Source organism: Chelonoidis abingdonii, chromosome 7 (genome assembly GCF_003597395.2).
Source record: "Chelonoidis abingdonii isolate Lonesome George chromosome 7, CheloAbing_2.0, whole genome shotgun sequence".
Taxonomy (NCBI): Eukaryota; Metazoa; Chordata; order Testudines; family Testudinidae; genus Chelonoidis; species Chelonoidis abingdonii.
The window spans coordinates 91,272,656-91,295,066 of record NC_133775.1 but is presented as its reverse complement, the minus strand read 5'-3'; the positions used below and the strand labels follow the sequence as shown (position 1 = coordinate 91,295,066).

Here is a 22,411-nt window from a genome sequence, read left to right as displayed (position 1 = left end):
GATTATCATAGGACCTGAGTCTGAACAGCAGCAATATACAAGATTATATATATGTATATATAAAATGCTCTCTTTTTCAACTTTCCTGACTGAGATGAACTGGACAAAATACAAATATTGTTCCTTCTGGGGCATGAATGCATGAGGGACAGAGTTCACAATGCTGGTGCCTTCTGCAGCTTGAGCCTGATAGAAGAGGTGAAGAATTCTCCCTATGGGGGCCTACATTGTTTTATATAAACCTATTCCAAGGGTTGTTTACCACAATTTAATGTGTCTGCCTATGTACTATGGCAATGGATGTGTCCAGCTAGATTTGATAAAAATCTTTATGGCTGAAAGCCCTTTTTACAGTGCCTTTCAACTACAGATCTGCTAGTTAATTAAGCCCCACAAGAACTCAGTGAAGCAGGTATTATTATTGTACCCATTTTACAGATGAAGTTTTTGAGGTACAGAAAGACTGGATGGCTTGACTAGGGGTCACACAGCAAGTCAATCACAGACTCAGGAAGAGAACCTAAGACTCCTAGTCTGCTGAACTAACAACTAGAATGCGCACCTGCCTCACAGCTCATTGCTGTTCTGCAACACTTTATTGTCCCATATTTAGACATAAACATCACTTTATTGTCCCATATTTAGACATAAGCCACAGCGTCTAGCACCACAAGTCTACAAGTAACAAACGTGTTTGCATGGTCCAGTGATGATGCTGGCAACCTGTAACAGTTCTTGGGGTACCGAGGACCATGAGTCACCTCATTACCAGCCTGTCAGCCACTCAAGCACTCTCCTCCAGGCTACGTCAGCCCTCTCTTTACCTGGCAGGTTAACAAGAGGTGCACCTCAGTCCCCTTGAAGCGTTTCCCTGTGATATCTAGGCCCTTACACTGGCTATGCACAGAAATCCCAGATGTTCTGTTCCCAATGGAAAAGGGGACCCCACATTTACCTTAAATCACCATTCCAGCACTTCTGATCACTTATAATGAAACACAGTATGGTTTGGAGATTCCATGAGAAACAAGAGCGTGATCAAAACAAACAGCTGCAATATAAAACAAAGTCATAAAATGCAAACTCAGGTCTACACTTATTAATAGTTATCTTTCCTGTCTAACAAGTAGGTTTTTTCTCCTCTCAAAGTTCAGTCCATTGCAAAGCTGGCTGGTTCCCCAGAAACCAGCCAAGATCCAATCTTTATGAAACACTCATACTCAGTGTATCAGCTGGAAGCAAAAGAGAAGGAGAAATATCTGAGTGTACTGGTTGATCACAGGGTGAATATAAGCTGCCAATGTGATGCGGCCGTGAAAAGGCTAATGTAGTCCTAGGATGCATCAGGCAAGGTAATTCCAACAGAGATAGGGAAGTGTTATTGCCATTACACAAGGTACTGGTGAGACCTCATCTGGAATTGTGTGTGCAGTTCTGGTCTCCCATGTTTGAGAAAGATGAATTCAAACTGCAACAGGTGCAGAAGAGGACTACTAGGATGATCAGAGGAATGGAAAACCTACCTTATGAGAAGAGACTCAAAGAGCTTGGCTTGTTTAGCCTAACCAAACAATGGCTGAGGGGCGATATGATTGCTGTCTATAAATAGTTCAGAGGAATAAATACCAGGGAGGGAGAGGAGTTATTTAGTTAGGTGTCAATGTTTACACAAGAACAAATGGTTATAAACTGGCCATCAACAAGTTTAAGCTTGAAATCAGAGGAAGGTTTCTAACCATCAGAGGAGTGAAGTTCTGGAACAGCCTTCCAAGGGGAGTTCTGGAGCTAAAACACCTAACTGACTTTAAGACTGAACTTGGTAAGTTTATGGAGGAGATAGTATAATGAAACTGCCTACAATTGGATGTAGCCGATCTGTGACTGCTAGTAGCAAATATTCCCAATGACCAGTGATGGGACACAAGATGGGAAGGTCTTTGAGTTACTACAGAGAATTCTTTCCCAGAATCTGGCTGTTAGGTCCTGCCAAAATGCTCAGGGTCCAACAGACTGTCATATTGGAGTCATGAAGGAATTTCCCCCCCAGGTCAGATTGGCAGAGACCCTGGGGGGTTTTCACCTTCCTCTGCAACACGGCATGTCTCATTTGGAGCTTTAAACTAGTGTACATGGTGGATTCTCTGTAACTTGAAGTCTTTAAATCATGATTTGAGAACTTCGGTAACTCAGCCAGAGGTTAGGGGTCTATTACAGCAGTGGTCTCCAAACTTTTTTGATCGCACACCCCTATCAGTAAAACAATTTTGAGCACCCCCCCCAAAATATGTATATTTACGTATAAATTATATATATGTACTACTATACTATTATGTACATTATAAAACATACAAAAAAAGCAATTAAAAAAGGATGAGATAAAGATGAAATAAGCAATATTTTGAAAATAATTTTGTATTGTATTTTATTTATTAACGGTACAAAAAACCTTTTTGCTCTCACAAAAAAAATTATAATATTTTTTAGTGAGAGCAATGTGGTTGAATATGCTTCATTATTTCTGAAAATCTTGGTTTAATACTTTGTGATACAGCGATTCGAAGGTCTGGATTAGGGTTAGGGTGTGGGAGGGGGCACAAGGTAGGGTGCGGGGTCTGAGAGGGAGTTAGGATGGGGAGGGTGCTCAGGGTGGGGGTGCGGGGTCTGGGAGGGATTTAGGGTGCGGGAGGGTGCTCAGGGTGGAATGTGGGGTCTGGGAGGGAGTTAGGGTGTGGGAGGGCTCTCAGGGTGGGGGTGTGGGGTCTGGGAGGGAGTTAGGGTGCGGGAGGGTGCTCAGGGTGTGGGTGAAGGATCTGGGAGGGAGTTAGGGTGTGGGAGGGCGCTCAGGGTGGGGGTGTGGGGTCTGGGAGGGAGTTAGGGTGCAGGAGCGTGCTCAGGGTGTGGGTGAAGGATCTGGGAGGGAGTTAGGGTGTGGGAGGGCGCTCAGGGTGGGGGTGTGGGGTCTGGGAGGGAGTTAGGGTGCAGGAGCGTGCTCAGGGTAATGGTACGGGAGGAGACTCAGGGCTGGGGCAGGCAGGAGGTGCAGAGCACTTACCTGGGGCAGCTCCTGTTTGGTGCAGGGGGTGTGCAGGTGGCTCTGTGCAGCACGGCACCGCCCCCATGGCCACGATTCTGGGAGCCACGATTCTGGGAGCTGTCCCACCCCCTCCCTGACCCCGGGCAGGGCCACCCAGAACACAGGGGCTGCAGGGCCCTGGGCTAAGGGGGCTCTGGGGCCCTGGCCTGCAGTTCTAAAGCCCCTTTCGGAATGTGGCCCTGCGAGCACAGGCCAGAGGACTAAGGAGGAGCACGGGGAGCCGCACAGCCAGCGGCCAGAGAGAAGCAGGCACTTCTCTCCAGCCAGCTTTGAAGGGGAAAGCGCTGCTTCTTTCCGACCACTGGCTGTGTGGCTGCTCCTGCTCCTCCACGGGCCGGAAAACTCAGGGCCGCATTCCAAAAGGGGCTTTAGAGCTGCAGGCCAGGGCCCCAGGGCCCCCTTAGCCCAAGACCCTGCAGCCCCTAAAGCCCCTGTGTTCCTGGTGGCCCTGCCTGCAGGGGAACAGTTTCCCCACTCCCTCCCTCCTCCAGCCACCCCCTTCCCCCTCCAGCAGTGCTCCTCCTGCCACGCCCCCCAATGGATCATATTGCGCACCCACTTTGGAGACCACTGTATTACAGGAGTGGATGAGCAAGGTTCTATGGCCTGCAATGTGCAGGAGGACAGACTAGATGCTCATGATGGTACCTTCTGGTCTTAAACTCTATGAATCTATGTCTCCTCAGTGAATGGATGCAGAGTGTCTTTCTCCACCCTGTGCTATACTGCATCAATCATTTGTCCTTATTCCCAGGCAGAGTGATTGATCCCCCATCTGTTATAATGTTCCCTTTTTACCTCCACCTTGTTTTGACTGTTTACATTTGTCTTTGACAGTTTTCCATTGACTGTTTAGGCTGCAGCAAAGGTAGACAATTGAGCCTTGCATCATCAGCTAATCAAGAAGGGACGACAATCACCAAGACACATAATTCCCTGTGACTAACTTTTCCTCCAAGTCCATAAGGCATAATTTTCAGTATAGTTACATTATTCCTTAAATATTACCCATACACACATCTCACAATGATTATGAGTATTAATAAGTTACAAGCTTTCAGTAGAGGCCACATATGCTACCCTTTATGGATCAATACCATGAAAGTGGTGTATTAGCCGTAGTGAGTTTGTCAGGTCCGAGACAGGAGTTGCTTGTAAACAGCAAACTTTGCCAGTTGGCACCAATGGACCTCTATGTCATATAACCCTTCACTAGAAAGCTGGCATTTGCACTGCTTGCCTATACCATTGCCATTAGCAGGTCAGCTCTACACGTGGTATCCTGATGAGGGAAGTGAGAGGACTTTTAGCACAGGCAAAAAACTGCAGTGGGAGATGGAGGTGGGAGATGTCCCAGGGGCCTGCTCTCTGGTCAGAAGGACACAATGGCCTCCCACAGCCTTCTGAGTCATTTGTTAATCTGGAAGAATTTTCACTTGTGACAATCCCAAGTAAATCCTAGACTGGACTCTCCTGCCCTGCTCAATGGATCCTTGTTGCTGCTCTACCCTCACCTTCAGGGGTTGGCCTCGCGTGCTGACATGCAGCACCCCAGCCAGGAGCACAGATCAGGCCTTCCCCAGAGCAGAAAGGAGCCATGGGCTCCTACAGAAGATTGCCTTTCACTGAGTTCCCCGCCTGATGCTGCCTAAATAGCCACGTTTTATGCAGGCTCAGAGGTGTCCCTCTGGCTTCCTTTGCTTGTTCACTACTGACGTTAATCGATTAATAACATCACTGCCTCACAGCATGATGGGTGATGACAGGATGTACTGCTCCCACTGGCAACTTGTCGCAAACAAAATCAGGAAGCTTTGGTTTGCTTAGTGGAAACTCCATCCCCAAATAACCGAGCACATCTCTGTGGTGCCCTCTAGTGAAACGATCATCATAGTCTTACATTTATTCTAAGCAACGCCATCCACCTCAAGGGACCCTGACATAATGTACCAAGGACAAGACAAGCCCTAGGAGCTGGGGAAAGGAACTCTGCATCCTCCTGACTAATCCTGGGGATAGTCAGGCTGGTCCAGGTGGATCCCAGGAAAGCCATTTACATTGCTCCTCAGCCCTGACTAGGCCCCCTTGGATCCATCACTCTCTTTCACTCACACAAGGACCGTAGGTGTTCCTGCTGCCTGGGGTCAGCAGTACCCTCAGAGAGGCCTGTGCTCAGGACACACCTGGGTTGGGCAGGAGCTGTTAGGAACCCCATCTCCAAAACTTAGTTGGGTGCGGGGAAATTTGAGGAAGTCAAAGGGCTCTTCCTCCCTTTCAGTCACTGCCCATTATCTAGTTCAGCCAGATCCTTTCTTGGCTGACATCTTAGGGAGACCCCTGCCCTGCCCCACAGTCATTCCTCCATCCTCCATTGTATATATGGCAGCTCGGGGGTGAGGGTGAGGGGACAAACTGAGTGGCTGCAGGGAAATGCAGCACTCCCTAAGAACAAGGCCTCACATCTCAGGATGCCACTAGTGTTCTGTTGGAGCAGAACCCAGCCAGGCCACACAGCTGTGCCTGGAGTCTACTCCCACTGCAAGAGGGACTCAGAATTTGTCCCATACATAGAGATCACTTCAACAACCACAGCAATCAGTTGATTCTTGGGAGGAATATTGTTTAACAACACTCAGTAACACTACTCCGCAGTGTGGAACAGGGAGTGAAAAAGCACATTTTATCCAAATGAAAATATAGGGAGAATTTACGAAGGCAGAATGTAAGTTCCCCAAACTGAAATTTGTCCAGGAGTTGGACCCCAAGATTCATATCTGATTCCCTACCCTCCTTGCAAAGAACATCATGTTTTCCTTAAATGACCATGAGTGGCAGTAACCTGGGTTTTTCCTGACCTGAGACTTGATGCCTCTAGCAGCACAGAGCCTTTTACAGGCAGAAGGAGTGAACTTGTACATGCGCCAGCCTGGCTGGATATCGTATGACACTGAGATCCAGTGGTCCGAAATCAACTCCAGCAGTGAAGTGAAAAGATTATTGGAGGAAACAAGCCAAAGAAAAACCACACACACCCCAGAACTAAAGTCACATACCCATATATGCATGTGTCCAAATGAACATATAGTGCAGGAACAGCGATATTCATTGGCAGAAATAGGCAGTCTTTTGATACTGAACAACGAAGTATGCTTTATTACTGCCATATGTGGTGAAGATGGTGGTGTTTACAGTGCATTGCCTTAAGGTTGGTATAACCTTAACCTATGCCTGTGGAACTCACTGCGGCAGGATATTATGGCAAACAGCTTAGTAACTTTTAAAAAGGAGGCTGATATGTTTCTGTGAATAAGGATAGTGCCTACAGATGTAGGAGCTGGAACAAAATTACAAGGGATCTCAAACCTCCTGCTTCAAAGCACAAGCTGATCACTAGTGGCAGTGGGAAACGGATTGCTAGTGGTGGTCAGGAAGAAATGTCACCCTATGGGATCATTTTGCATGATTAAATGCCTTGTGGGGAATTTTACACCTCAGTTTGAAACACCCAGCGTTGACCAATGTCAGAGACAAGATACCAGATTAGATGGATCACTTTTCTGCTCAGGTAGGACAGTTCTCATGTGTCACAGATTCCCTGCTTGTAATACGGAACATTGTATACTATGCAATATGCTGTAATGCACACACTTTCCAATGTACATCTCAGTGCCTATAAACAATAGCTTTTTTTTCCTCCTCATAGCTGCCACATGGTATGGGACAGCTTATGCTGCTTGTCAGAGCTGCTGAATTTTAATAAGGTGAAAAGGACAATGCATTGCATGCAGAATTCCCCCCCACCCACTTTCAACACCTGCTGCAACATACAGAAAGACATGGATGAGGGGCTACTCCCCCACAGTGTACTTGGGGTGAGGGCATCATTGTAAGAATCATACTCATCTAGCCATCCCATTTTTGAGATGGGAATATACCACTAAGTCAAATTCAGCCCTAATGTAACTATAGAAGTCAAAGGAGCTAAGAAAGAGATGAATTTGTCTCCCCTGAATTTGCTCCCTTGTTTTGCTGTAGCTTTAGGAAAGTACTTATATGAAAGAGACACACTGGACAAGTATGTTCTCTTCTGAGGTGTATGCGTGCAGGGGGGTTGATTCACAGACACCTTCTCTCTAAGTCTTTTTGGTAGCAGAAGTCCTTACCAGGTTCAGGAGAGACAATGGTTCAACAGTCCTGTCAACTGAGCCATGCTAGTCACCAAGTTTGGTGCGCTGGCAGTAAAGCAGAATTTAGAATGGTCAGACAATCAAGTAGTCAGACTCACTGTGCATGTGTATGTCCTGTATGTTAATGCAGGGCTGACTTGGAACCAGACCCTTTGTGATCCAGAGGTAACAAGAGTGTAGGTAACTCGTTACATAGCTTCCATACAACATGGCCAAGGAGCAGGATGAATAAATCATCCTGAAAGACAGCGTAACATAGAAGTGGATGACTCAGAAAAATATTGGTAGGTAGACAGGTATGATAAATGCTGGTGGTGGTTTCGGTCCAGTTCCCAGCAGACAAATGTCCAAATCAGCCCTTATTTACACTCTAAGCAGAGAAAATTGAAAAGTGGATAAGGAACTGGTTAAAGGGGAAACAACAATGGGTCGTACCGAAAGGTGAACTGTCAGGCTGGAAGGAGGTTACTAGTGGAGTTCCTCAGGGATCAGTTTTGGGACCAATCTTATTTAACCTTTTTATTACTGACCTTGGCACAACAACGCGGGGAATGTGCACAAAGTTTGTGGATGACACAAAGCTGGGAGATTGCTAATACAGAGAAGGACCGGGATATCTACAGGAAGATCTGGATGACTGTAAACATAGAGTAATAATAATAGGATGAAATATAATAGTGAAAGTGCAAGGTCATGCATTTAGGGAATTAATAAAAGAACTACTGTTATAAGCTGGGGATTCATCAGTTGGAAGTAACAGAGGAGAAGGACCTTGGATATTGGTTGATCCAGGTGACTATAGCTCATGTGATATGGCCGTTAAAAGCTAATGCGTCTTAGGATGCATCAGGGCGAAGGTTATTCCAGCAAAGATAAGAGGGTCAGTACGTTATAAAGCGCACTGGTGAGACTTCATCTGGAATACTGTGTGCAGTTCTGGTCTCCCATGTTTAGAAGGATTGAATTCAACTGAATAGGTTCAGAGACGGGCTACTAGGATTGATCCGGGAATGGAAACATGTCTTATGAAAGGAGACTCAAAAAGCTTGGCTTGTTATAGCCTAACCAAAAGAAGTGAGGGGGGGATATGATTGCTTCTATAAATATATCAGAGGGATGTAATATTAGGAAGGGAGAGAGAAATATTTAGCTGTAGTCAACGTGGACACAAAAACAAATGGTTATAAACTGAACACTAGGAAGTTTAGACTTGAAATTAGACAAAGGTTTCTAACCATTAGAGGAGTGAGTTCTGGAACAGCCCTTCCAAGGGAGATAGTGGGGGAAAGGCATATCTGGCTTTAGACTAAGCTTGATAGTTTATGGAGGGGTTGTATGATGGGTCACCTAATTTTGGCAATTAATCTTTGATTTCATCAGCAGGTAAGTATGCCGTGGTCTGTGATGGGATGTTAGATGGATTTGGATCTGAGTTACTACAGAGAATTCTTTCCTGGGGCTTGCTCTGTTAAGTCTCTTCCGTATGCTCAGGGTTTAACTGATGCCATATTTGAGGTCAGCAGGATTTTCCTCCAGGGCAGATTGGCAGAGGCCCGGAGGTTTTTCCCCTTCTCTGCAGCATGGGGCATGGGACACTTGCTGGGAGGATTCTCTGCAACTTGAGGGTCTTCAAACCACAATTTGAGGACTTCAATAACTCAGACATAGGTTAGGGGTTTGTTATAGAAGTGGATGGGTGAGATTCTGTGGCCTGCATTGTGCAGGAGGTCAGACTAGATGATCATAATGGTCCCTTCTGACCTTAAAGTCTATGAGTCTATAAGCCATAGGAATGAATGGCCCACTGAACTTCCTCTTACCAACAGAGGTAAGTGAACCAAATTCTGTGGTTATTTACACTAATGTAAATTAGGGCTGTCGATTAACTGCAGTTAACTCACACGATTAACTGAAAAATATTAACTGCGATTAAAAAAGTAATTGTGATTAATTGCACTGTTAAAGAATAGAATACCAACTGAAATGTATTAAATATTTTTGGATGTTTTTCTACATTTTCAAATACATTGATTTCTATTACAACACAGAATACGAAGTGTACAGTGCTCACTTATTTTTGTTTACAAATATTTGCACTAAAAAGGATAAAAGAAATAGTATTTTTCCATTCACCTCATACAAGTGCTGTAGTGAAATCTCTTTACTGTGAAAGTGTAACTTACAAATGTAGATTTTTTTGTTACATAACTGCACTCAAAAACAAAACAACGTAAAACTTTAGAGCCTACAAGTACACTCAGTCCTACTTCTTGTTCAGCCAATGGCTAAGACAAACAAGTTTGTTTACATTTATGGGAGACACTGCTGACTGCTTCTTATTTACAATGTCACCTGAAAGTGAGAACAGGCATTCGCCTGTACATTGTACACTGTAGCCGATGTTGCAATGTATTTATGGGCCAGGTATGCTAAACATTCATGCTTTGGCTACCATTCCAGAGGACATGCTTCCATGCTGATAATGCTTGTTTAAAAAAAAGTGTTAATTAAATTTGTGATTGAACTCATTGGGGGAGACCTGTATGTCCCCTGAACGTACTAATGTGAGATTTCTAAGTATAGATATAGCACTCAACCCAAGCTTTAAGAATCCAAAGTGCCTTCCGAAATCTGAGAGGGATGAGGTATGGAGCATGCTTTCAGATGTCTTAAAAGGGCAACATTCAGATGTGGAAACTACAGAACCCGAACCAACCAAAAATGAAAATGAACCTTCTGCTGGTGGCTCAGATGACGAAAATGAACATTCATTGGTCCGCTCTGCTTTGGTTCGTTATCAAGCAGAACCCGTCGTCAGCATGGACGCATGTGCTCTGGAATGGCGGTTTAAGCATGAAGGGACACATGCTGGGGTTGTCAACCTTTCAGAAGTGGTGTGCCAAGTCTTCATTTATTCACTCTAATTTAAGGTTTTGTGTGCCAGTAATACATTTTAACGTTTTTAGAAGATGTCTTTCTATAAGTTTATAATATATAACTAAACTATAGTTGTATGCAAAGTAAATAAGGTTTTTTAAATGTTTAAGCTTCATTTAAAACTAAATTAAAATGCAGAGCCCCCCAAACTGGTGGCCAGGACCCGGGCAGTGCGAGTGCAACTGAAAATCAGCTCATGTGCCACTTTCAGCACACGTGCCATAGGTTGCCTACCCCTGCTTTAGCGCATCTGGCATGTAAATATCTTATGACGCTGACTACAACAGTGTCATGTGAACGTCGTTCTCACTTTCAGGTGACATTGTAAAACAAGAAGCAGGCGGCATTATCGCCTGCAAATTGTAACCAAACTTGTTTGTCTGGGCAACTGGCTGAAGCAGGACCAAGCGGACTTGCAGGCTCTAACATTTTACATTGTTTTATTTTTTAATGCAGTTATTTTTTGTACCTAATTATACATTTGTAAATTCAACTTTCATGATAAAGAAATTGCACTACTGTACTTATATTAGGTGAACTGAAATATACTATTTCTTTTGCTTTTTACAGTGCAAAGATTTGTAATCAAAAATATAAAGTGAGGACCACACACTCTGTTTTCTGAGTTGTAATTTAAATCAATATATTTGAAAATGCAGAAAACATCCAAAAATATTTAAATAAATGATATTCTATTATTGTTTAACAGCGTGGTAAATCGCACCATTCATTTTTTTAATTGCACAGATTTATTTATTTTTATTGCTTGACAGCCCTAATGTAAATCCAAAGTAACTCCATTAAAGTTAATAAATTTATTCTGGATTTATGTTAGTGTTCTTCAGAACAAAATTTGCCCCTAAAACTAAACCTACAAAAATAGTTTTGATTATTAGGGCTGCACCTTAAATGCAGGAACTGTTAGATCTTGATGTAGATGGTATCAATGACTATAGCACTTAGTGATGGGGTAGTCTTCCACTATTAGATAGATGTCTTGGAGGAAAGTAGACGGTGTTATTGCTGTTAGGAAGCAGGGGATTACCTCTTTGAGTCACTGAAGAGTGTACTAAAATAAATTACAAATCAGCATGTTTCTTCAGAGCATTCTGGGACACTGTCAGGAAACAGGGAAACTGGATGGACATCCAGTGATCAAAGGATCTGCATGTTTAATTTAAGGCCAGTGAAACAACAATAGATTCTTAAAGAAATTATTCTTTATCCCAAATATTTTAATGCATGATCAAAAATAATCTCAACACCGCAATCCAGCTGCCTTCTTGTCAATTTTGAAGCAGTTCAACAGAGGGTGATTGCCAAGGACACAGCCTCCCCCGGCGGCCACATTCGTGTATTACATACACTCCATCCTAGTTTATTAGGGGGACGGTACTGGGCGGTGACCTGTAAAGCTTCTGGTGCTGCTGGCGCTCAGCCTGACTCACCACAGCTCTCAGAATACGTCGGGCACATTACACGGGGGTCATCGGGGCAGCTCAGTAACCTCCGCCAGGACAGCGTGCACGTGGGACTGGAGCCGCGTGAGTTTTCCCCAAGCCCGCAGAGATGGGGCTGGCACAGTGGACGGAAGGCTGCCCTAGTGACTGCGGCGCCGGGTTCGCTGCCCCGCTGCATCACAGGCTTCCTGTCTGAGCCGGGAGAGTCCCTAGAGCAGCACGGGGCTCCGGGGAGCTACACGAGCGGGCGGCGCTCGAGCGCTGCCGTGACGGGGGCCATATAAATACCTGAGCCGGGTCTCCAGGAGCAGAACCCAGGCAGCTCCTCGGAGCTGAGCCCGGCCTGCGCGCTCGGCGCGGCGCGGCGCGACCCTTCCCTTCCCCCCACAGGCGCAGGCAGGAGCCGGGAGCTGAGGCACGCCCGCGCACATGGAGTCACAAAAACGACAATTCCCAGAATGCATTGCCCAGCCTGCCACGCCCCACGGCCTTCCGGGCTAACGCCGCGGTGCACGCTGGGAGCCGTAGTTTCTTTACCCACTTCAAATGGCTGAAGTCCTATAAGAGGTGCGCATGTGGAAGGACTTCCTTTCCCACAATGCAGTGGAACGGATCTACGCAGAATGTGGCGCGCCGTCGGCGACGGCAGCGGTGCCGGTGGCACCGGGTGAGCTGGGAGCGGCGGCTGCGGGGTCCTGGTTGTGCCGGGTACCAAGTGTGGGGCATGTCGGAGAGCGGCGGCGCCGGCGGAGCTGCCTCAGGCGGGGGAGGCGGCGTCACCGGAGCTGGGGGAGCGGCAGGGTCTGGGGGCGCGGCTGCTGGGGCGGGGCCTGGCGCCACCGACCCGGCCTCGTTGCCCCCCGGGGACGCGCAGCTCATCGCGCTTATCGTGGAGCAACTCAAGAGCCGCGGCCTCTTCGACGGCTTCCGCCGCGACTGCCTGGCCGACGTGGACACCAAGGTACTGCTGCAGGGGCCCGGCCCCACCAGCGCATCGCCCGGCTGCTTATCGGGGAGGGGTCTTCCGACGGGGACACCTGAGCACTGGGTCCGGTTCCCCCTACCCCGGGGCCAAGCTCAGCCGGGTATCCTCCTTCTTCTCGGAACCTAGTCACCTGGGCGCCCTCTGATCCTCCCTGCTAAGCCTCTGTCGCACCGGGAACTAGGTCTGGCCCTTGCTCAAGCTCCAGCGGCTTTGCTGGGACTGCCTAGCTAACATAGGCAACAGGATGGTAGGGGCTTCTCCCCTCCCCAAGATTCCTGGTCTCATTACTTGATTGCCCCAGCTTTGGCCTGGGCTGCTTGGCTGACATGGGTACCAGGAACTGTGTATCTCCTCACCTTCCTCTCTCAAACAGCAATCCCCAAGTTGTGGTCTCTTGTCTGACCCTGTCCCTTAGCTTCCAGATGCCATCCTGAAAGGGGTTCTGCTTCAGCCACCCACTTCATTGTAGGTTCTAACTTTATTTTGGGGAGCCTAGCTCCATCTCTAAACCGGTTTCATTTGTGGGGAAGAGGGAGCACGCACAGCACTAGCCCAGGGCACAGGCCTGCCTTGCCTCAGGATTTTATGGGCATTCTCGTGTCTTGGTGCTGCAGACATGGTCCTCTGGGCCCCAGCTGCTGCAGCCAAGAAAAGTGACCTAAACTAATAAATATGAGCGGTTCATGGAGTCCAGAAGATGATACAGATGAGAATATGTGGCTTTTCAGTTTTCCATTATTGTACCTTTCTCTATCCTGTGAGGGCACAACGTTTAACCCTCTTGTTTTTTCTGACCCCTGCATATGCCCTTCCAATTTCTGTGGCCAGGGCCTTCCTGAGAGACCATAGAAAGCAATATTGGTAATTCAGTAAAAGTCACTATTCCCTAAGTCATTTCTGACTATGGTGCAGGAGTAGGGGACACCGAAGGTGCAGGGCTGGTCTTCACTTTGATGAAAACTGCCACTGGTCAGGACTTCCATCAGTCAAAGTCCTCTTGCAGGAATTGGGTGAAATCCCCACTGTCTATCACCTTCACAGGGTGATTGATAACTTTCTGCCTTCCTAAGCTTTGCCTGAGGCTTCTACAGAATGTGGCTTCCCTTCCGGTCCTAAATCATTGCAGCATTTCTAAACAACTTTCTTGTTCCACCTTATAGGCACCTGCACTTTGCCAGTGGGGAAGTGACTCCTGAGTGTGCATAGTTTGTAAAGCAATTCAGGATTTTTTAACATAAAGTGCTACTTAAAATGAACAAATATTTTTAAAGCTTTGTAACCAACTATACCTCTACCTTGATATAACACAGTCCTCAGGAGCCAAAAATCCCTACCATGTTAAGTGAAACCCTGTTATATCGGGGTAGTGGCGGCAGGGTTCCAGCGGTGATTTAAAGAGCTCTGGCCTCCAGCCGCTGTGGGGACCCTGGGCCCTTTAAATCGCTGGCTGAGCCCTGCTGCTGCAGCCCTGGGGTAGTGGCGGCAGGGTTCCAGCAGTGATTTATAGGGCCTGGGGCTCCATACAGCAGCTGGAGCCCTGGGCCCTATAAAGCACCGTCTGAGCCTCGGGGTTACTGTGCTATATGCGAACCCATATTATATCAGGTCGCATTATATCGGGATAGAGGTGTATCTACTTTAGCAATGATGTCACTTGTTTATTTGGCAGTTGCTACTATTCTTGCTGAAATGTTAAGTTGTAGCCTTCCTGACAAATGTACTGCCTAAGGTATCCTATTTAAGAACACAGATCCCTTTTCTACTTATTAAAAAGTGTACTAGAATTAATGCTCTTAAAGGGGGAATAGAATTTAAAGCTGACAGAACAAGTACAGCAACAGTGCAAGCTTTCTTGATCCAAAGGGACCAACCTTGGAGTGGGAAAGTCTTGAATAGAGGTTTTCATTTCCCATCTGATTCCACCAAGAGCATCAGTATTGATAACCTATCTGCTCCTGGTCTGAAACCACCACAGCATTCTGCATTAGACCGTGGAACAGCCATCTGTCTGATCAGAACAGCTTTCAGTCACACCAAGTGTAAATGGAATTTGAACTGGCTGCTACTCTGAAAATTGTAATTTTTGATGCTGTCTCTTGTTATGGTGATTCTTGTCTTGCTATAAGATATTTTGCCACCTTTTTGCCCTCTCCTTGCACCACACTAGTAACTGGCATTTCCCCTACACAGTAACATGACCATCTTCTAATGTCTGAGGAACAGGAAAAGGTAAAATTACAGAACATTTAACACAGCCACACCCTTACCCCCCCACTTTCCCAGCTCTCATGTTCCAGTGTTAGTGTTACAGCAAGCACATCTCTTTCTTTATACTAGTGTTCATTTTATTTGGTTAAAATGTCTCATAGGAATTTTATGTTGGTTGGAAATCGTACAAGAAATCTGCTTAAATCTAACCCTTACATGCACAGGCAATTTGCATCCCATTCAGTGACTCGGAAGCAGGGAGTAGCAAAACAGGTGTACAGCTATTGCAATTATAATATATTGATAGTACCATCTAGAAACTGCTCTTTGCAATCACCATTTTGTACTCTTGAGTAAAAGAAACTTACTTTTGTTCAGAAAAAAATACAGTAAAGGCAACCTGCCTGACACCTTCAAAACACAAGCCTGTGAGCTTAAATTCATAACTTTGCTAGACACTAAAAATCATCTTCTTAATGAAGACACAATTTATGGCTTATTACAACAATCTAATCTATTAACGCCTCTTTTTTGTCCTTTGACTGTAGAGGTGTGAACAGGCCACTTCACCTTGAATGGTCCCTTACAGTGTGTGTTTGCTTATGCTAAACAATCTGTGCTACATTGTATTTAGCTGTGATGCCGAGGCCTTGGCTACACTGGCGCTTTACAGCGCTACAACTTTCTTGCTCAGGGGTGTGAAAAAATACCCCCATGAGCACAGCAAGTTACAGCGCTGTAAAGCACCAGTGTAGACAGTGCCCCGCTGGGAGTGAGGCTCCCAGCGCTGTAAACTAATCCCCTTGGGGAGGTGGAGTACCTGCAGTGCTGAGAGAGCTCTCTCCCAGCGCTGGCAGTACGACCACACTCGCTGCCACGGGAGCGCTTCCGCTGCAGCGTTTTGGAGTTTCGAGTATGGCCAAGCCCTGAGTACTTTTCCCAGACCTGAAGAAGACCTCTGTGTAGCTTGAAAGCTTGTCTCTCTCACCAACAGAAGTTGATCCAATAAAAGATATTACCTCACCAACCTTGTCTCTCTATAAAGGAGAAAAGACAGTTAAACAAAACAGTAATAGACCACAAAAGATGTATTATGAAGGATTCTTGCAGGGAATTGTTTCAAGATCTTTTAGTTAAGCCAGATTTTTTTTTTTAAGCCAGCCTACCAAAATCTGAGGCAGAAAGTGGACAACTTTGTATCTACCCATCTCGACAAACAGGAGTGGAACCCAACGATGAACAAAAACCAATTACGAAATGGTCTGAGACAGAGCGTGATTCAGTAAGTAAGCAGCATTCTGTAAATTAATAGGAATGTTTTTTGATAGATGAAAACTGTAATAGTCACATATCATTGCCTTAAAAGGATAAGTGCATTTGGACAATTTTAAGGGTTGAATTCAGCCTGCTTTGTCATTTGTGCCCTCCCAGATTTCACTATAACAGATGAATGCAGTTTGAGTTAACTCACATCACAGCAGTGTTCCTTGAGGATGAATAGGCAGTTTCCCAGAGTAGGATAATACGGTCAACGTCCATTGAAGTATTGAATATGCCGTTGAAGTGTAACATTCTCTATCAAAGCATTGCATCATACAGTTAACACCATGGTTGCTAACTAAGCTGCATGTGAGGTTTGGAACCGAACTTGTGGTCTTCTGCTTCAAAAACAGGCGTTTACCACTTAAGCAAAAGAAGGATCTCTTATTAGGTCTCTTCTGTTTTTTGCAAACCTCCAGCCACTAGTTGGGCAGTAATCAAATTCAGGCTCATCTGATTTCATCTAGCAGATGGCACTGTTGGCACAAGTAGACAGGACATTAAAGCCATAGGGTTTTTTGGTTGTTGGGTTTTTTCGTTTTATTTTTTATGCGTTAAATGCAAACAAAACAAACACGTCCATGGAGTACTAGGCTTACTAACTCCTACTGCTACTCCTGTTTACTCTAACTTGTGCTACTGTCAAACTTGTTGAATAAACTCCAGTGTTTTCAGAGAGGCCATGTTCAGTTTTATAGAAACATGCACATTTCACAAGTAGTCTGGAAAACTCGAAGTTGTGGATTTCTCCTGAGACTGGTTTCTGAAACTGGTGCCTAGGTAGCACTTCAGTAAAGGTGGAGGTAGAAATAGGTAGTAGGACAAGGGCATGAGTAGGGAAGAATCGGAACTGGAGACAGGGGCTTTTAATTTCAAAAGGAAAATAACTAAACATACAGCAGTAAGTGTCTTCCAGGAAGCAAAATTAGAATTTCAGTGCAAGTAGCAGAAACGACAGATGTCTATTTCACATACAAACTGCTTGCCCTAATCAGTGAGGATTGCCCTAATTACCCTGATCTCAGGGTAGAAGTTAACTAGATGTACTGATTTTTGCGTTTTACAGTATTGCTTGAAAGGGTTTGTGTGCAAAATACAGCAACAAGTGTGGCCAACAATCAGAAACTGACAGTAATGAATTAATAGTACTAGCAAGGCCAGCTTTAGGCTGATTCCCAGAATCGGGCCCCACGCCTTAGGCGACTTTCTAATTTTTTTATTTAGTGGCATTTCGGCGGCAGGAGGTCCTTCGGTGCTGCCGAAGCCCCGGACCGCTGCTGGGTTTTTGAATTGGACCCTGCAGTTCATAAAGCCAGCCCCAAGTACTAGAGTAAGCCTCACTATTCTTTTCACTAGAGTAAAATGGCATTTGTACTGTGTTACACACCAGCAGTCGATGGCTCACAGAATGGCACCAGTCCGTGGACCACCACTGAGAAGCACTGGTTTAGAGTACTCACTTAAGTTACTGTGAAGGCTGCAAGAATAAGATAGAGTTGAAATGTGCCAAGATGTGTATGTGTACCCATCCATCATTGGATACAAGTACAAACATTCATCTAACTGTATTAGACTTTATTTGATGTCCCCATGACCTAAAAAAGCAGTGGATGTGGTCATGAAGATGAATATTCTCTCATGAACATTCACTGCCCTGTTAGTCTGGTGGCTGGTTTTCCAAATGCTGGCAATGTCTCCGTTTCCCCTCCCCTGGTCTCTTGCAGACATGACTTAAACCCGCCAGACTGCCCGTGTCCAACAGTCCAAGATTCTGACACAGCCGCTAAAGCAATAAGTCACTTCAGTTACCAGCCCTCAGTTCCAAAAAATTCTGTATTTTGTGCTGTGTGCATTTTCATGGTTTTTTCTTACAAAAGTACTTGCATATGTACTGCCTACCGGCTGTTGCAAGGAGCAGGTGATGGTAACGACACTGGGGTGAAGGCCTCTTCTCAATTTGGAGTGTTAGCCCAAGAAAAAAAAATCAACCTCTCACCTTCTGTCCTCCTCATACATTTTGTTTCCCTTGTTTGTGCCAAAGCATGTTTTGTTTGCTCCTTCTGACCTCATTTCAGAATGAGCACTCCCGAAGTGGCTCCCATCCAGTATTTCATTTCAGTACCTGAGAGACCAGATGTCAGTTGTGAACACTGCAAGGGGGAATAGAAAAGTTGATAGGTGGAAATGTTCTGGTTTCTGTGTGGTGACTGGAACGCCTCCCTCCTGAAGGAGCTACCAAGTGGGTTGCAGCTCTCACCATATTAATGCTAATTGCAGCTGACATGAGGGCTCTGGGGAGTTCCCAGTGGGGGTAGAGGGGAAGTTGCTCAGAGTAGCTGAATGACTCCTTTGTCTTTGCCCAAGGTCAGGGATGCTGGAAGCTGGAGTGGACAGAATTATTTCTCAGGTGGTGGATCCAAAATTAAACCACATCTTCAGGCCGCAGATAGAGAAAGCGATTCATGAGTTCCTGGCTGCGCAAAAGAAAGAGGAAATTATGCCAGCTCTTCCACCAGAGCCTGAGAATCAGGATCCTCCTGCTCCATCCCAAGATGCCTCGTAAGGTCTTGTATCATTGCACCTTCCCACTTGCTCCTAGTTAGCAAACCCTCTCACTTAATTCACTTGCACAGCATTAAATTAGGGAACATAAACTAACTGGCCAGCGGACCACGACCCTGATATTCTGCCTGGTTTGGTACCAAAAACACTACTAGAGGAAAGACCAGAGACAGTTCTGTAGTCCTACAGTTTACAAACCTTCAGAGTCAGAAATACAGACCTTGTATGACTGAAACTGGTTGTGGTATTCTACCTGGCTTTACAGGGAGTAAAGGTTTTCTTTCTGATCAGCTTTTTACTAGAACATCTAGCAGCTATACTAAGTGACTGCTAAAAGCATATCAGAATTGGAGATAAGGATGATGCAAAATGATTATCAAGGACTAGGGAGGAACACTCTAGCCAGCAACTATGTTTCAGGGCTGGTTTTGGAACAGTGATCCAAAAGAATTTTGGTCCTTTAAAAGCAGGTTGAGACAACTGCAAAAATTGAATTGAGTGAATAAATTTCAAGTGGATTAAAAATTAAGAAGTGCCAAAATACAACCAAAAATTGAGCTAAGGACAGATTATGCAGATTTGGCATTAAAGTTGTAGATGATTGGTTTGTTTCTCTAACAGTTTGCTAGTACTAGAAAAAGATTAATGCAAAGGTTAGTGTTCTGTGACGTGAATAATGGCTTCTTCAAAACTTGACAGCATGGACTGATTTACAGCTGAACAACTTACAGATGCTCCCCAATTTACGCAAGCCTTCTGTTCCCAAACGCCTTGCATAACTCAAATTTTGCGTAAGTCGGAAACATATACTCGACCATTACACAAAAAAACCCCTCCTATTTCTAGCTTATGGAACTTTTTCCATAAGTGCGGATTTGCGTAAGCCGGGTTTGCATAACCAGGAGGGCGTCTGTATATTTTTCCAGCTAGAAACTGAGGAAGTTCTGTGTTGGATATGAGTTTGCTCTGGCTTTAGAGATTAAAATAAAACTTTCAAGTGATGCTCTTCATAGGGGTATTGAAAAAAACAAACCAAAAAACTTATGCATCTTAACGCACACAATTGTTCACTCCATCTCTCTCAAAGGACCTGCCTTTTAACATGTCTGAATTGACTGTTCAGGTCCTCTGAAAGCTCCCATTATAGGTGGCTGAGGTACTTTTTTGGAGCAAAAAGTTTCATTCTGAGACTTGGAGCGTAGGCAAATTCATAGCAACATTATGCAGAAGGAAATTAAAATGGATTTTAATTGCTCTCTACTAATGCTTTTCAAAAGGAGAAAATTATCTTGGTCCTACAGTAAATGTTATATTCATAAGGTCCAACAAATAACATGATCTACTGTATTCATCATTAATTCAGATTGGTCAATTTCTCTAAATTCTGCTGCTATCCAGGAAGCTACTGCCACCATCATTCAACAAAAGAATGGATTAAACTTGTGACACACAAGCTTAATGTCCACTGTCCAGCTTGGGTTAGCTCAGTGGTGAGGCAGCATACTACATACAAATGTCCTACCGCACACTATCGTGTTTCTCGCTTAACTGTGAATTTATTAATCTTGAACTATCCAAGCACTGCTGTTTAACTTGATATGACTTTGTATTAAACTGCATTTACTCTGAAAGATAGAATCCTGTAAACATTTTTCTTTTACAGTGTGTTCCTGGTACTAAAAACAGCTGCAGTTGCAAAATACAAGTTTGGTTAGACTGGCAATGGACTATTTATTCCAGTTGACATGAGACTACAGTCCGCTAATGAAGACTGATTATGATACCAGAACTGAGGAAAGCATTAATAGAATTCACATGCACCCAGAGTGCCTAATGTGGATAGGCTCAACATGAAGCTTGTTTTGCTATTGATAGAAATCCAGAAAGAAGCACATGTCCTTGCTGATCATGCAGTGGGGTGGAGGGTATCAAATATCTCTCTTGCATGGAGGAGCTAAGAAAAGGGTTTGGATGTGATACTAGTATGACTTGTTAAGGAGGAAGAAAAGTATGAAAGATGTATGTGGGCCTGGGAATTTAATTTTTGTATAGTTCCTGGAAGGCAGCTATCATGAGATTTACTTTAAAAAGTTTTGATTTGGATCAAAGGAGAGACGGTCAGTAAGTTTTATAACTTCATGCTTGTTACTGCATAAAGAATTATTGAGCATTGGATGCCAAATCGAATTTGTGACTATATCAGTGCCTGTCTTGAAAAGAGGATGTTCCTGCTTTAAAACAACTGGAAAGAACTCTTCAGTGTCACTTACCCAGCAGTACTTGGAGACCAACTTCTAGTAGATTTCTGGAAACTAGTGTTTAACTTTAGCTATGTGAATAATATCTGATTTAGTCATAGCTCTTATTTCCCAGGGAGACTTTAGAAGCAGGGGCTATGAGTGGGTGAAAAATCTGACACTTGTGTTTTAAATTGAAAAAGTTCTCACCCACAGTTTTGTTCATGTGACTGTTAATAGCTACCCAGTTTTCATGCTTAAAAGGGCAGAAGGTCTCTGGGAAGGTCATCAAGTAGGGAATGTGATTAAGTATTCTGCTAGCACGTCTTGATCTTTTATAATAAAAAGTTGAAAGCCTATTTGGGTGACTTGATATTTTTTTAGGAACCTGCTCAGAGAAGTTGTATCAGAAATCTGAGTCTTTACCCCTAGTACTGTGCTCTAACCATTAGACTACACTTCTAACAATCATTTCTCCCATTTACAACATAACATTCCAGAATCTACCATGAAATGGGATACACTGAAGGAGAACTTGATCTGCATTATTCCTTTCCTCACTGTAAAACACCACTTTACTGGGAGAAACCTGAGGTTTCTTTTAATATCTCTTTCTGTGCTTCATTGTGTTGCACACCAGCTGGGGGGCTTCTGAAGATAAAATTCACCAGAAGAATCAAACTAGTGCTGTTGGCAGCCTCTAAAAATGCATCTTGAATAAATGTGAAATGGAGCTTTTCATTTTCTGAACAACATGGTCATGTTTAAGAGAAAAAAAAATGCCTGTGAATGAACTTTAGAAGACTTCAGGTGTCCAAATTCTTCAGAGTGTATATTGCATGTAATTGTAATACAATGGCCTACAGAGCCTCACAGAGACTAGGACTCCTCACAACCAGTTCAGCGTCCTATCCAAAATGGAAACTTAAACTCAGTTGGGGTGAAAAAGAAAATTGGTGCTAGAGCCTAAACTTTGCAAATACTTCTCTTCTGTGGTTATTGCAGGAAGCATTGTCCTTCATTTGTATTAGTACTTGGTACCTTGTGCCCTCCCCGAACTTAAGGCAGAACATCTGAACTATGTTCTAGACCGAGGCCTCTACAAGCCCTTACTGGGGTGGGAAAACTTGTGTGGGCCTCTGCTGTACAACTTCACTGCCAGTCAGGAGCTATATACCCTTCTCCCCCCTCTGCCCCATTCTTATTCCAAAGGAGGCCCTTCCACAGGCACACTCTCTATAGGTAATAAATGTAGACTGACCTCAGATTCCCTGATCTAGTTTGAGTGTGGTCAAAGCCAGGTTTTCAACACAGAGTTGAAGAGGCATTTGGGTGCTATGGAAAGAGTAGGAATGGTGGTGGCAAAGATCTACTTAGGTGGTTGTTTTAATATGAAAAAAATACAAGTGAAGCTTGATTTC

The 22,411-nt window shown here is 44.6% G+C and overlaps 2 protein-coding genes across 4 annotated transcripts in view; one reads left to right on the top strand and one right to left on the bottom strand.

The window, feature by feature from the left end:
* Positions 1 to 12,029, bottom strand: part of CPEB4 (cytoplasmic polyadenylation element binding protein 4) — a 211,834-nt gene extending 199,805 nt beyond the window's left edge. Inside the window, exon 1 of the mRNA XM_075068113.1 lies at positions 11,967 to 12,029. The gene's annotated coding sequence lies outside the window, so the exon portion shown is untranslated. The remainder of the gene's footprint in view (positions 1 to 11,966) is intronic.
* A 318-nt stretch (positions 12,030 to 12,347) lies between these two features.
* Positions 12,348 to 21,349, top strand: BOD1 (biorientation of chromosomes in cell division 1). Of its 3 annotated transcripts, none has more exons than XM_032801469.2 (4): positions 12,353 to 12,639; positions 16,029 to 16,153; positions 18,556 to 18,750; positions 20,417 to 21,349. In XM_032801469.2, exons 1-4 carry the CDS (start codon positions 12,403 to 12,405, stop codon positions 20,466 to 20,468), a joined length of 609 nt encoding a protein of 202 aa, XP_032657360.1. In that variant the 5' UTR covers positions 12,353 to 12,402; the 3' UTR covers positions 20,469 to 21,349. The 3 variants fall into 3 exon arrangements, with proteins under 3 accessions (XP_032657362.1, XP_032657360.1, XP_032657361.1); XM_032801470.2 differs by having other exon boundaries at positions 12,355 to 12,639; positions 18,556 to 18,755; XM_032801471.2 differs by lacking the exon at positions 18,556 to 18,750 and having other exon boundaries at positions 12,348 to 12,639.
* The last annotated feature ends 1,062 nt before the right edge of the window (positions 21,350 to 22,411 follow it).